Raw genomic sequence first — 16094 nt, forward strand, 5'->3', positions numbered from 1 at the left:
TGGCAGGAAGAAACATTGGAAAGCGGTCACTGTTACCTGTGATAATGGCAGGAAGAAGCATTGGAAAGCGGTCACTGTTACCTGTGATAATGGCATGAAGAAACATTGGAAAGCGGTCACTATTACCTGTGATAATGGCAGGAAGAAGCATTGGAAAGCCATCACTGTTACCAGTGATAATGGTAGGAAGAGGCATTGGAAAGCCATCACTGTTACCTTTGATAATGGTGGGAAGAAACATTGGAAAGCCGTCACTGTTACCTGTGATAATGGCAGGAAGAAGCACTGGAAAGCTGTCACTGTTGCCTGTGATAATGGCAGGAAGAAGCAGTCTTTCTGCTTTGGGATAATGGCAGCTGCATCCTAGGTTAGCTGTCATTCTAACCTGCAATAATTGCAAAATGAAGTGCATGAAAGCAGTCACCTGCAATAAGGAGGATAAGCCATGCATTATTGATGCGCTAATAGCACAATGAAGCCTAGTAGTGACCTAAATAAGCCGTCACTCTGACCTACAAAACCTGAAACATAAAAGGCATGAAAGCAGTAACTAAGGACCTTCGATAAGTGAAGGATGCTGTGAAAAGTATTAATTATTGCCTGTACTAGTAGAAGGATAAAGCCAAGGAAAGCAGTCACTGTGGCCTACACTACAAGGTGAAGCTGAAGGATGGGGGCTCCTGTTTTAGGGGAGGTAGAAAGTTGGGTCAAATATCCTAGTTATGCCAGTTATCAAGCTATCCATAACCTGAATGCCTGTGATGATAGGCGTTTGTTTACTTCATATGGGTTTTGTATTACCTTACAAGTCTATGGTTCTGCAAATCCTATTTGAAGCAAGTCACATGCAGGTGAAATACAGCTGTCAGTGATCTTGGAAGCTTTTCGATGTCAAGCCCAAAGCCTGTCAACACAGGTCTAAAAATGTGGCTGGAGTTACACTTTAGGATAGGTGCATGCTTTGTGTCATTCTTCTTCAAGTGGTGGAGCCTTGGTGCATACCAATATTTGCATGGTTACACTAGTTCACTACATAGTGCCTCTGTAGCTCTTAAACAGACAAAGAGGTAGGAAAACTCCAGACAAAAAAGTGCTGTCTGAAGCAGTATTCTCACAGATGTTCTCTTGAAACATTCACCTAAGGTACACAAATATGCATAATATTTATACCCTCTAATGCCCTTCCATGTGCATGCACGCTACTGTGTTTTTTACTAGCTATGACCACATGGAAGTACAGACAGGCTTGGCAGGAGGGTCGTTGGGAGCCAAGCCAAGGATCTGGAGCCAGAAAGTCGGAATTAAAGCGCCAAAGCTGGAACAAGAACCAAGAACTGTAGTCAGACAGAGCAAAGGTCAAGGCAGGCAGTGACAGATCACAAAACCCAGGACAAGTATAATCAGTGATATAGAGGTCAAGAGACAGCCTATGAGAGGAAACAAGCAAAGTCAACTGGTGCAGTACAGTAAAAGACAACAGAATGCACAAAATGTAGTCACTTCTAACAACCAATCAACAGTTAAAGTTTATTTATTTTCAAACAGTGGATTTATTTAGGAAAAATGCTTATTTATTTGTTCTGAGCAAACAAAAATGGTCGAATATACATCAAAGGTAAACTAGAAGAAAACTAAATGTAGGAGATCTAAATTCACAGTCTTCACAATAAGAATTAATAAAAAGCAACTGTTATAAAAAAATATCTTGTTAATGGTTTTACTGAGAAAATGTGTTCATGCAGTCAAACTGTAGAAGCTGCTGGTGGTTTTCACCATTTCTGGCTGAACACTACAGGGAAACATAGCAGTTGCAATGTCAGCTTATGTCCTATAAAAAAAACTACACATCCCATGATTCCTTGGTTTATGTACTATGGATGTGGGTGTTCATACAAACTAACACATTCTGAGAGGGGCATAAATTGTAGCCACAGGGATGAAGGATGTGGTTCCCTGCAAAGGATCCAAGGAATCTATTTGGGTTAATTGAACACATTTTTAGATCAACTGGACACCTATATATTGTTTGTTTGTTTTTAACATTAGTGACACTTTAAAGCAGTCCTTTTTTAACGTTCTTAACACCCTTGAAATACCTTTCAGGTCTTTGATCTATAATTACTATATCCACAACTCATAGAACAGTACAGCATGGTGGTCAGTGGGAAGAATGCTTCTTACATTGCTGGCCACTGAGAATAATGTCACCCTTACAGATAGCCAAAAAGATCATTGGTGTCCCTTAACTCGACCTAAGAGGTCCAAATTTGTCATTGCTCAAAGAAACCTCTGGAGGAATCCTGGTTGGGAACTACTGCTCTAAACCAGTGGTCCCCAACCTTCTGCAGGTCGTGGACCAATGCATGGACTCCCAACTGCGCATGCGTGGGGAGCCGTGTGTTACTTTAAGGGGAAGAAACTTCCCCTCAGAGTGACGTCATGATGCCAGAACCCGCCTACTCTCCAGAGACACAACCCGCCCCCCGCCCTGGCTGATGCACCCTCCCAAGACGGGTCCTTCTCCTGACTTCGTTAGTGGGTGCACCAGCCAAAGCCGCAGCCCACCTGTCAGACGGCCAGGGGTTGGGGACCTCTGCTCTAAAGTATTGAGTAGAAAAAAGCACATCTACAAAGGGAGATATCTATATATACCTGATTATGCACATTTGTAATTGACCTGGAACAAGTATTTCATATCAGATGGCCCAACTTTCCACTGCCTGCATGCTTGTTCTAAATTAATGCAAATCTCCCACTGATTATTTGGTAACAAAAGTACAAAACGCGTCCGTAATAATAAAAATTCAGCTGTGCAAAATCTGTAATATTTTAAACTGTTATTGGTCCTATTTCAATTCCTTGATGGGGATCACTATTTGGAGATCTGAACCTATGTTTATTATTGAGTTGGTAAACACTGCAAGGGGCAACCAAAGTGTGCACTGGATTTACCTGTTGCAAGTCAATAAGGCTGATTTACAAAATAAATTATGAAAACTGGCTTCCATTATCCAATCATGTAAAAAAATCATTGCTTACATATTTCAACTGCACCTGAATGGATAAATGAAGTGAATATTCTCAAATCTTTTAGCAGTCCAGCCCCAGTGTCTACCTCAGCCTTTCCCGACCTTTTTAACATGGGGAACCCTTGAAACAACGTTTAGGTCGTCGAGGAACTCCTGCTTTAATTACTATATCCACAGCTCACAGTACATTAGTATGGTGGTCAGTGGGAAGAATGTCACCCTTGCAGATGGCCAAAAAGATCATTGGTATCTGTTAAACTGACCAGAAAGTCACAAACTTCTCATTGTTCAAGAAACCTCTAGTAACCTCTGGAGGAACCCTGGTTGGGAAACACTGGTTTAACTTGTAAATATTAACTCCTTGAGTCAGCAGTTGAAGCTTCTATATTTTTATTCTTATCTCACCTTAAAAGGCTTTCCTTATGCACAACTGACCACAGTGTATTATATACTGTATAAACCTCAGACTAGAGGACCGGCATAGATTGTATGGCATTAGCACAGGAGAAGGGTTTGCTGCATTTGTATCTCACTGTTGGGGGGATGATGATCGCATGTGTCAGAAAATGAATCTTTTGCATACATCCTGAAATGATTTATAGCACAAGAGCCAGATAAAACTGATTGCAAAAAATGAGGGAAAAATATAAAAAGGGCTGTAAAATAATGAACAAAGTTGCAGGAGTCAAGGACACGCACTATCATCTATGACCAATAGTTGGCATTAATTAATCTTTTTTTGCAAGTGTTGATTACAAAAGGAAATGATGATTGCAGCCAGTTATAACGACTTGGATAAAACACATAGTGAGCTTTAGCTTTACATGTTTTATAATTTTATATGCACAATATATTCTGTATAACATCTTTCTGAGTAAATGGTAATTATCTAGCAATGTACGCCCTCAAAACATTACTTGGGCATTTTGTAACTGCAATTACAGTTGATTGCTGGACCAATTTCCTGTAAGTTCATCAAGCAGTAACAAGCTGAAACTTATTTTGAGTATATCTTCCACTAATCCCAGGGCTCGATAAATCTACTCTCTCTTCCAATCTAATGTGACTGTCAAAAGGAACCTATTGACCTTACTTGAGCAGTCCACATGTTTGATGTGCGCTGCATGTCCATGGAACAAGCATGTTCTGTAGAGATGCATTAAACTGGAGGCAAAGCAAGTTATATGCAGCCTTTTCTTGTGCTGTGTTTGCCAAGCACATAGTTATTTATGCATAAAATATTTATTTATATCCAATTGCATTTGATAACCAAATGCAAAGGAGTCAGTAATGTTCAAATGCATTTTAATAACAAACGTTTGAAAGAAATGCCTGTGGACACATATCCTAAGAGTGGTACAGGTAGGGCATTCTTCCATGTTGCCAGCTATCTACTATGTTAAAGTGGTAGTGACATTAATAAAAAAAAATGCTACATTATAGCAATTGTTAGCAGTGTGTTAAAGAAGCTTTTGTCTGAAGTTTCTTCAGAAAAACATAGCATGCGAGAATGTCTAGGCACTCCTAAGGCTGCAGTTTGACATTAAAGTGGAATATTAACATATTAATAAAAGTGTGACCAGGTAGGACTTTATAGCAGAAAAGGACAGACAATGTTCCTTTTGCAATACACATTTTTACCTGTCTGACGAAATTGCTGAGCAGCGACCAATCAAGATGGACAAAGAACATAGTAAGGAGGAAATTAAGGAATAATATGATGGCTCCTTGAGATGGAATGGGGACAGGTAAGTATCACAGGGCTTGGTTCAGCTTTTTGGCACTGCATTGTATACTGGATTGTATAGATTGTTAGATCTTCAGGGCAGGGTCCTCTCCTCCTCCTGTGTCACTGTGTGTATTTGCCTGTCATTTGCAACCACTATTTTATGTACAGCGCTGCGTAATATGTTGGTGCTATATAAATCCTTTTTAAATATAATATTAATAAAAATTATATGGTACATGGCAGTGTCACTACTGTATTGATCCTGGTTCTGGAGGTTCTGTATTGAGGAAGCAAAGCCATGTCAAGATGGTCACCTTCACTCACAGACACGGTACAAAACAAGGCTTGGTAAGTCAATAATGATGAAAAGATCAGCTACAGGGAGACCAGAGGCAATACTGGGTGACCAGTCCTTGGCCTGGTAGCCTTTATTTGGGCACAACCTCCACAGTTAAGTCCCCTTTTAAAGAAGAATTCTTTTAGATTGGTTTTGAACAGATGAGAAAGGTTCTTAATTTTTCATTGTAAAACAAAGGCATTATAAACAGGAATGAAAACATGTAGATAGAATACCACTAAATGATTACTGTTCCCCTTAAATACAGAAAATTTAAGGATTATGCGTGGAGACTAAGCAGCAAAATACTAAGAGGAGACTAAGCAGCAAAAACAAAATAGGTTGTTTGCATGCTATACATTTTTTCTTAATAGACAATCACTAAATATACAGAGAGGATATAATTAAGATACACAAAAGAATAGACAGTGTGCCGCCACACGCAAACACAGATTTGTCACAGTAACGATAAAGTGCACACATGTTGTACTTATACAGAGCTTTCATTCAGTCCAGGATCTGTTACGTAGCACACATGCATAGCACATGTTCGCATAGCACTATAAGGTAACATTTCTTTCTATCGGGAGGGAGAACTCCTACAGGAAGAGTGAGAGAAAGGAAAAGAGAGGAGGTGCAGAAAACAGAACCAGAGAGAAGGGAGAAAGTGAGGAGAGGGCTTAATACAAAAATATATGTTTATGGGCTTGTTCAGAATGGCATTGGGGAACAATGCAGTCAATTGCTCCACAGCACCTATTTTCATCTGCCCAGGAGCAGTCATTGGTGATTTTACAGCATTAAGGTGTGATTGTGGAGCAGTGCAATTTTTTTGCCATATTGTGGAGAGGTTAAAAGGAAGCAGTGGGAGCAGCAAACCACCATGAGATGTTATATCGAGTGGCTCAATAAAATACCAAAACCACATTGCAAGAAAACACCTGTAAAAATGGATTTCGGTTGGCTCAGTGGATAATACTCTCACCTTTCCATCCAGGTCCCAGGTTCAAATCTCAACCAGGACACTATCTGCAAGGAATTTCTATGTTCTCCCTGTGTTTGCATGGGTTTCCTCCCACATCCCAAAAACATGCTGTTAGGTAAAATGTCTTTCGCTCAAAATTGTCCTTAGACTGTATTAAGAGACCGTAGATTGTGAGCCTCTTTAAGGGACAGCTAGTGACATGACTTGTACAGCGCTGCGCAATATGTTAGCCCTATATAAGATAATAAAAATAACCGCTTATTTGTTTCAATTATAACCAAACCGTTGGGGTAGTTGAGGACTGGATGACCGAGGTGGACTGCTGAGATACTGAAAAAAAATTCTGAACTATTCTAACTGTGAAGTATACGGCAAGTCTGTTTAAAAATGTTTTACTTTCTGGAATTTTAAGAGACATAAAATTAAGGTAGGAGTGGGTAGTGCCAAGACCAACTTTTATAAGAAAGTCTGAAATTTCCTGCTAAATATATTTCTAGTTCTAAGCATTGGAATAAAAAGCAGATTTCACCGAAGTTATCCCTTGCTTGTTTATCTTCTCAGCTTGAATTATCCCAGGTTGTGATACATAAAATGGTACCTACCTATATGGAGGCTCCCATTGTTAATACCCATGAATAGTTATTTCTTCTTGCACACCTGACTTGAATACTTGGAGCCAGTTCCTTATCAAGAAAAATTAAGATGTCTGACTTTACAGTAACCCTTATTGCTCTAGGTCAGTGACTCTGACAATACTGAAGCCAAGGAGTCAGCATAATAATCAGGCAATTTGCAACTTCAATAGTTGGTCATCAGTGGCAGGTAACAAATTTATCTTAGAAAAACGTTTTATTTAAGGAACAAGCCAGTAAGATTCAGAGGTTAGCACTCTGGCCTTTGCAGCACAAGGTCCTAGGTTTGAATCTTGGCAAGACACTATCTGCATGGAGTTTGCAGGTTCTCCCCATGTTTGTGTGGGTTTCCTCCAGGGTACTCTGGTGTCCTCCCACATTCCAAAAACTTCAGTTTTTCTCCCCAAAATTGCCCCCAGACTGTGTTATAGACATATGACTTTGAGGTAGGGGCATCAGATTGTGAGCCCCTTTGAGAGACAGTTAGTGATAAGTATGGACTTTGTACAGCGCTGTATAATATGTTGGCGCTATATAAATACGGTGTATAATTATTAATGTTCTTTCATTAGCTTACAAGTGGACCTGTGTGTTTGTCCCAGGATAGCCACTCACCTGTCTCTCTGCAGATCCCAGTTGCACATATGCTTTGACATTAATCCTTCCAGTGCAATGGTGTTCACCGTGTAGTCACTTGTTCTTCATTTTAAAAGCAGGAGTTTATACTCATTGACATTTGGCTGACCGCTGAAAATACCTAAAACAGCAGGAAAACTGTCAGAAAAGATTAGTGGGTCCAGAGGTTCACCTTACAGAACAACTGTTTTTATTTTTTTGCTTCTATGTAATCTATACATTAACAAGCCATGAATGTATTTATAGAAATATTATTATTTATTATAATTAATAAACAAATGTTTGAAATGTCCTGAATATGGGGAGTAAATGAGAGGGCACAATCAAAGGTGACACCAAGACAACGTGCCTGAGGGGAGGGGCGAATAACAGTGTTGTTAACAGTTAGGAATATGTCAGGGGGAGATTTGTAATATGAGGAGGGGAATATGATGAATTCTGTTGATACCTTATGCTACTGTACAGAGCCTGTTGCATTTGATATTAACATACTCTAAGGCCAGTATATTTTTTGGGATTCTGAAGAAAACCCACGTAACATGGAAGGAACATACAAACTCCATGCAGAGAGTGTTCTGGGCAAAATGTAAATTGGCATCCGAGTGCTGCAAGGCCGTGCATGGTGCCACCATAGCACACAATGTGCTTTATTAGAACATTCAACTGGATCACTGACCTGTGCAGTTACTGCTATACACAGCAAAAATCAGAACCATTGCACTCAAATACAGAAGTTTATTTATTATCCTAGCTGCAGTGAAATATATTTAATGTGTAATTTATTTGCAGGAAGTGAGCTTGGCATTGCTTATATAAAATACACTAACCATTATTTAAAGAACAGGAGACTTTCAATGAAAGAATGTATAAACAAGCAAAGCCATTTCTACAAATGTAGAAAACAGAAGCACAATGTGGTGACAAAAGAGAACAGCTCCGCCTCCTGCTGGAAGATTGGGGTAAGACAATGGACAAACGTAAATGCAGAATACAGCTATAAACACCATGCAAAGCAATGTTTGCTTTTTTGTTGCTGAATGCATTGCTAACATGAAACATTCCCAACAAGAGCTTTTCCAGGGCTTGTTAGGGTTTCCTGAACTGCAGCTGACTGACCTCTCATCATCCTTTAAAAGCATATGCCTAGGGTTAGTCAGCAACATGGAATCAATAATCTTTGTATCTGTCTAAAAGGATGGACCAGGATGGATCAGAGTAAGAGGCATATTTCCCAGTGATAAATTTCTTTTAGTAGGGGAGACCTGAATTTTTTTTAAAAGTTCCCCCATTCCTCAATAAGTAAATGAAAGTCGGATTACAAGGTTGCTTTTTTTTCTTTTGCAATTTCTCATTTTAGCATTAAGGGCGGGCGGATTGTGATTGCAGCAGACTGCATTTTTATTAATGGGACCTAAACATGCGTAAATTATTTTTCATTCATTATTCGTTTTTTTATTTCACTGCAATGCAGTGCAGGCACAATTAAGCTTGTTTTTTAGTCTATTTTGGATGTTTTATGGTTGGGTATTTTTGTGTCCTGATGCGTATGTTACATTGCAAAAACAGACAAGCACTGGTTTTCTGGCTGTATTGTGATGTTCTGTAACCCAGGTGCAATACTGCAGTCCATCACAGTACTATTGAACAGAACTGACACTGCAGTACACTGACAAATGTACAATGAACAGAGGTGAATGGGCCCTTGAAATACTGTATATAGGCATATTATTATTATTACTACTACACAGTATTTATATAGCACTGACATATTACATAGCACTGTACAAAGTCCATAGTCATGTCACTAACTGTCCCTCAAAGGAGCTCAGAATCTAATGCCCCTACCACAGTCATATGTCTTTAATACAGTATAAGGCCAATTTGAGGGGAAGCCAAATAACCTAACTGCATGTTTTTGGGATATGGGACGAAACCCACGTGAACACAGGGAGAACCTGCAAACTCAATACAGATAGTGTCCTGGTGGAGATTCAAACCTGGGACCTAGCGCTGCAAAGACAATAGTGTTAACCTCTGAGCCACCATGCTGCCCATTTATATAGATTGGTATATACATCAAAACAGTATTGGTTGGGAAAGGATTAGAAATCCTGTCAGATTTTTATTGCTGTTCCTGTTACATTTTTTTCCGCTAGGAAAATAACTGAAGGAAAATCAGTTGTCAGGAAAATCAGTGTATGGCCAGAGCCCTGAATAGTAATAAAAACGAACTAGGATTGTAATCTTTTCCCATCTTTTACCAAATTAAAAAACATTTTACCTGGACCTTTACAATTGTGCTCAGAAAGGTGGGGAATATCTGTAATTGCCGGCACAGGTTGGGGGAGAACATTTATGCCTAGCATGGTGGAAAGGCGCAATAGTGCCCAGTGTGGGGGGGGACAAAACTGGCCAGAGTGGGCGAGACAATAGTGCCCAGTGAGAGTAGAGGGAAAAAAGTGCCAAGCAAGGAGGTTGGTCTCAAAAATCTACAGATCTGCTGGGACCTGCGAGAGAAAGAATACAAATATTCCTGCCCTGATCTGCAGCACACCAGCACTATGATTGAATCTAAGGGCACTCCTGAGAAATCCAGGATGGTTGGTGGATATGGACCTTCCCACTGAGAGGATTCACCCTGTTTATTGGACTTGTTGACCATTGTCACCGTGACAGAAAATTGTAGGCAGACAGAACTTTACAGTTGTCAATAGAGCAGAGGACGAAGGAAAATCTTCCAATGGGGACATTTGTCCCAATGATAAGAAAAGTTTTCTGTGACTTTGGGGAGGTTACATCTATTTCCTGGTTGTGTCTCCTGGATAGAGACAGACTGAAAGGTAATCTGCTCAATGTGACACAGACAGAAAAATTCAATATATGCCTAAACAAAAAAACCTAAGCTTAAAAAAAATAAATATTAGCTACACTTTATATTATAACCAAATAAAGTCAAATTACACAGATCAACATGTCATTTTCATCAGATATTATTATATGTGGGATTTGTAGTATTTTTGATGCAGATTTCAAATCTGTATTCAGTTTTTCTCTAACATGTCTAGTCCTTGTGAAATTCATTATAAATAGCCTTTTTATATTACAACATTTAACGGCAGTTTTCTTTTTTAAAGTTAGAGACCGCAATAACTGCGATTGATTTCATTTGTCATCATGCCTGGAAATTGTCTTACCCCCCCAGCCGGTATTCCCGAGTGTGGCGCGGGGTAAAAAAAAACATGCAAAAAGCAGTAACACTGAGCCACATTTGGAGTAGCTAAAAACAATAAAAAAACACACCTTGTCCCATCGCGTCCTCCGGCATCCTGCCCGACGGATCTCATCCTCGGGCTGCGTCCTCTTTGATGTTCCCGAGGTTTCCACGGTGATGCCGGGCATGTGTTGCTGTGTGCGGTAGGTGCGGAGGCAAATTTAAATAATTTTGTATTGGATTCAACACAAAATAGCTGTATTGAATCTAATACAAAGTAATCCTTATATAATATATATATATAATTATATTATATATATATATATTATACATGGTACTTGACAGTTATATTACAGTTTTCAGTATTTTTATGCACCATTGTTTTAACAAATTTTTTTAATTTAAAGTTTATTATAAAATTTATTAAATATTGGACATGTTTCGGTGAGTTATGAGTGTAACGGAGAGAATTGGAACGCCAGGGGGGTTATTGATCCAGACAGTTTCTGTTATGTGTGTGGTTCATGTTTTAGTACAAAATACATGCAGTACAATGAAAACGATAATAATACTCAGAAAGTGTACGTGTAGGGAAAACTGAAAACAGATCTGAAATCTACTCAAAAAACTGATTTTGAAAAGTTTGCTGTGGTCTCTGATGATTATCAAAACTATTTTTTTGTTGACCTGTGTAATTTTTTGTTAATATTTCAGGGAGGGTTAAATTTGATTTTGCTTTCCTGGTGATGTCTGTAATGGGGACAATTATAGTTTTCGGCTATCTTTATTGGCCGGGTCTGGATGATCCTGCACATACACACAGGAGCTGCTCCATCAGCAGTGTTTATTGTTTTAAACAAGGCTGCCAGTAATTGTTTGGTATTAAACCTAAATTTTGTTTTAAAGCTGAATTCTAGACCTTCATTTTTGCATAGGTAAAGTATCTAATTTCTCTGCACTCTGTGATTTCTGTGTGACAAGCATTAGAAGCTGCAGCAGCTATCCTGAGCCCACCATATTTCCTGACTGATGGACTAACAAGTTATTCCACAACACTGCCCGCCATCTGCCTGCCCTCCTCTTTTAGTGATTAGTTATTTGTCATTTCAGTCATTTATGTGTCAGCTTCAGGTGTGTGTGTTTGCTAGAGTGGTTTACATGCAAATGCAGTCTGCTCTAGAATGTCTATGTACTGATGCAGTGTTTGAGAGGCGCTGTAGGTCAGCATGATAATGCAGCCTGTTCAGGAAATCCGGGAAATCACCTGTCCCTGCTAAAGTTTACTATTCTACTTTAATGGCGTTTGTGTTACACAGACTTATGCTGAACATATACAAGCCTGCCTGCACCAGCTCAGACCCAATACCACAGAGCAGAGGTTGGTGATAAATTGTGTTGTCAGCAGTGGCAGAGAAGAAATGATTACAAAGGTTAGTGACATTAAAATAGGAAGGAACTGTCCATGATACCTTTTTTATCTCCACAGAGAGGACAGCTTTTATGGTTCTACCCTCTTCTCGATACAAGCAGTACTGAGGCACATGGTTTAGCAGAATAATAAAAGATCTGTAAAAACAAAGATTGTCACATTATTAGGAATTGTTGCAAGTTCACTGATATTGGTAATCATCTAAAGGTTATTATTATTAATAATATTATTAATAATAATAAACATGATTTATATAGCGCCAACATATTACACAGCGCTGTACAATAAATAGAGGCTGCAAATGACAGACAGATACAGACAGTGACAGAGGAGGAGGAGAGGAGCCAGTACAGAAGAGCTTACAATCTAGAAGGTGGGGGAAGTAACACACAATAGGAGGGGAGATTTATATAAAGGTTATTGAAACGGAACTTGAGCTCAGCATAGAGTGCAATGTTAAAGTGGAGTATTGATTATTCATCTCACTGCGCATGCGCAACAGCAGCACTTTTTTTTGTACATTCTGATCTCAGACATGTGCAGGAGGAGCCTGAAGCCTCCTGAAACATGTGATGTAAGTATCTCAAGAGACTGAGGGTTTCCTCTTCATTCTTTAGTGTCCCAGTGGTAAAGACGGAAGGGAAGGGGTCCCCCCAAAAAAATAAAAAAAACATTGTTACCTACACTTTTATATATTGTTAAATATGATGATAGGTCTACTTTAAAGCAGAACTATCACATTTTTTACTTTTGCATGCGCAGAAAGGGGCTTACATCTAATGTAAAAACAAGGGCCAATCCCACGCAGGCGCATGCAGTTTTCGGAAGGCACATCGGGTGAGATCAGCAGAGGTAGTAAGAAGATGGCGGTGCACGGTGTCTAGCCCAGTCTGTAAAAAAGACCAGAACAGGAGCACAGGACTGACTATACTAGAATTGCGAGAAATCGACAACTTTCCAACTGTAGAGGTATTTTTTAGAGGATTTTTTTCTTTATAGTTTTACTTCAAGAATTGGTTTACTCTATGGGAATGAGGTCTATTTAATACACAAGCATTGCTGTCTGCTTTGCAATACCCAGCGTTTCGGGGCCCATTCATTCGACATGTGTGGGCAGCATGAGGTTAGCACTCTGTCCTTTGCAGCACCAGGTCCCAGGTTCAAATCTCGGCCAGGACACTATCTGCATGGAGTTTGCAGGTTCTCCCTAGTTTCCCACATTCCAAAAAACATGCAGTTAGGTTTATTGGTTACCCCCAACATTGACCTTAGACTATAATAAGACATATGACTATGGTAGGGACATTAGATTGTGAGCTCCTATGAGAGACAGCTAGTCACATGACTATGGACTTTGTACAGCACTGCATAATATGTTGGCACTATATATATATACTATGTAATAATATAAATAATAATAACACGTAGATCATGGCGGACCATTGCTGTGTGTATTGCATTATAATGGTCCATATATTAGAATTAGCAGCTTCATACACCACAACGGACCAAAACTTGACCCTGGCGCGTCTTCCTAGCGCAACTCAATACAACAAATGCATGGTGACATGTTGCTATGCTGGTATAGATGGCACTTTTCTATCCTGCTGGTCACATGACACCCTTCTGTATGTTTCTATGACATGGGTAAATTATTAGGGTCATTTTCAGCTCCTTTTATCCAGCTCCCTATAATACCTGGCCACACCTTTCCTTTACAAGCTCTCCCCTCACCTCCACCCGCCTGACAGCCACAAATCTGAGCCTGACAGGAGCAGCAGACTAGCCAGACACTCGCATCTCATTGGTCACCACGCCTGCCAATCATTCTATCCAGGCGCCAACACGCCAACCACACCTGTAAGGGTTAATTCTACTGTGGTGACGAGTACAACAATAAACCCCGCCCCTCTATCTAGGATTGTCAGTGGTTTCCTCCAATGAAACACAGACACATGCACGTCGCGTCCCCGCCTTTTATTGGCACCGACCATTCTCCTACCTATAGAGGGGGGAAATAATTTAGTAGATCGTACAAAGAAACAACAACTCAGATTTTCTGGGTTGTAGTGAAATTAAAAAACTTTGAATAAAGATATTATTCGGTTACATATGTTTAGTGTTCAAACGTGTCATTCCGTGTAACAAAAATATAATTTTTATCACGGGTCACCCCTTTTCCGTCTAGTATACGCGTCTCCCCGGCTAGCGCCGGAAATAGTGTGAGGAGGGGGCGGAGGAAGCTGTGAGGGGGAGCGGACAACATGGCAGCGAGTGAGTAGCCGAATGTATAGAGGATTCAATGGATTGTGGGCTGATGGGGCTTTTGTTATGAGTGGTAGTCGAAAGCTGTGTATGGTGTGTCACCCTCCAGCTGCTGCTATACTAAAAGTCCCAGAATTTCCTGCAACTGCAGGCCTCTTCGGGTGTCTGCACTGTGCAGCCTCTGTTGTCTGAGGCCTCAGTCACGTTATTATTATAACATAGTATTTATATAGCGCCAACATATTACGCAGCGCTGTACAAGGTCCATAGTCATGTGACTAGCTGTCCCTCTAAGGAGCTCGCAGTTAGTCATTCCTCTATAGAGCTGAATATGTGGCATGCAGGTAACCCCTGGAGAATGCAATAAATATCCTATAAATCGAGGCTGCAGAAATGTATCAACAGGAAGTTAGAGGATATCTCTCCACAGAAAGAAGTGTCCCCATTGATAGATTTCCCCTATGTTCCTGTACCGGTGACACCTCCCACCAGATTCATCCTCACTCTTATTACAATGGAAACCAATGATCAGGAAACTTATTAACCTTAGACTGTATTATTGACATATAACCTTGGTAGGACATTAGATTGCAAGCTCCTTTGAGGGAAAACTATTGACTATGGGCTTTGTACAGCGCTGCGTAATATGATGGTGCTATATTAATATTGTGTAATAATAATAATTAGAGTTATTCTCTAGCAAGATATTCATTCTGGTTTTAATTGTGACCCCAGTATGAATGGTGCCTGTGCAATATATAGGAACCTGGAAGCCATAAACCGCCAATGTGAATGAGGCCCATGTGATCAGACCATTGCTCATGTCAGCTTTACACTCATACAAATCTATGGGATGGGAAGAGTCTGCTGGACTGTCATCATCTCCCCCCAATGACAGGTGAATAATCTCCGATGTATTTGTAGCGATCGTCCATCAGCAATGCTCCTCACCGCAACACCGGACAGTCCATTCACTATACATGAACACTGTGACATGACTTGCTAACCTTGTCATGTGACTGCTATAATCACATCTCATTGGAGGGAAAAAGTTCCTTATCCTGGTATGTCAGACCAAATGTGTAGAGGTGTCAGCGTTCTCTGTTACATGGGGGAACCTTTAAAATAACTTTCCGTTCTAGGGAGGAACTCCGTCTATAATCACTATATCCACAGCTCTCAGTAAATTAGTGTGGTGATCAGTGGGAAGAATTTCTCTTACATCGCTGGTCATTGGGAAGAATGTCAGCCTTACAGATCGCCACAAAGATCATTGGAGTCACTTAACCTCCCTGGCGGTATGAATATTAAGCATTTTTAAATGTAAAACTGGTACATTTAAAAAAACGAAGTATTTTAAATTTCCCGCCCCCCAGCCACTTGTTTTCCCTGGCCTCGTGTCCCCAATGTTCACACGCCGGAGACACAGATTCCGGCTGGGCATCGCCAGGGGGAGACCAGGGGCACCGCTAGAGGTCCTGTGGGCACCGCTAGAGGTCCCGTGGGCACCACTGGTAAGCTTTTTAAACTCCTTGGCAATTCCACCCCAATTGTGGCTCAGAGTTACCACTTTTGATATGGATAATTCACCCCGAGCCACACTCGGGATTACCGCTAGGGAGGTTAAACTGATCTGAGAGGCACAAACTTCCTATTCCTAGCAATCTCTTGAGAAGCTCTATTTATCTGTCCTCATTCCTTGCCTTGGCCTCTTCTTCCTTCTTCTTTTCCTCATTTAAAGTTTGATGATCCTGATTGGCCAAGATGGACATACCTTTGGTTCATGGAGTTCCTTCACCTATAGAGGAAGCTGGGATGTGCCGGGTACATTGGCAACCAAC

General features: G+C 40.3%; 1 protein-coding gene and 1 long non-coding RNA gene across 2 annotated transcripts in view; one reads left to right on the forward strand and one right to left on the reverse strand.

The window, feature by feature from the left end:
• The window catches only part of LOC140327659 (uncharacterized), a 26529-nt gene extending 14412 nt beyond the window's left edge, over positions 1 to 12117 (reverse strand). The window contains exons 1-2 of the long non-coding RNA XR_011920066.1: positions 12029 to 12117; positions 7328 to 7469 (exon numbers count right to left, since the gene is read on the reverse strand). This is a non-coding gene — a long non-coding RNA (uncharacterized lncRNA). The remainder of the gene's footprint in view (positions 1 to 7327; positions 7470 to 12028) is intronic.
• Positions 12118 to 14205: 2088 nt separating this feature from the next.
• The window catches only part of RPN2 (ribophorin II), a 20860-nt gene continuing 18971 nt past the window's right edge, over positions 14206 to 16094 (forward strand). Inside the window, exon 1 of the mRNA XM_072403741.1 lies at positions 14206 to 14262. Within this exon, the coding sequence (XP_072259842.1) occupies positions 14253 to 14262 (10 nt within the window). The 5' untranslated portion in view covers positions 14206 to 14252. The remainder of the gene's footprint in view (positions 14263 to 16094) is intronic.

Source organism: Pyxicephalus adspersus, chromosome 3 (genome assembly GCF_032062135.1).
Source record: "Pyxicephalus adspersus chromosome 3, UCB_Pads_2.0, whole genome shotgun sequence".
NCBI lineage: Eukaryota > Metazoa > Chordata > Amphibia > Anura > Pyxicephalidae > Pyxicephalus > Pyxicephalus adspersus.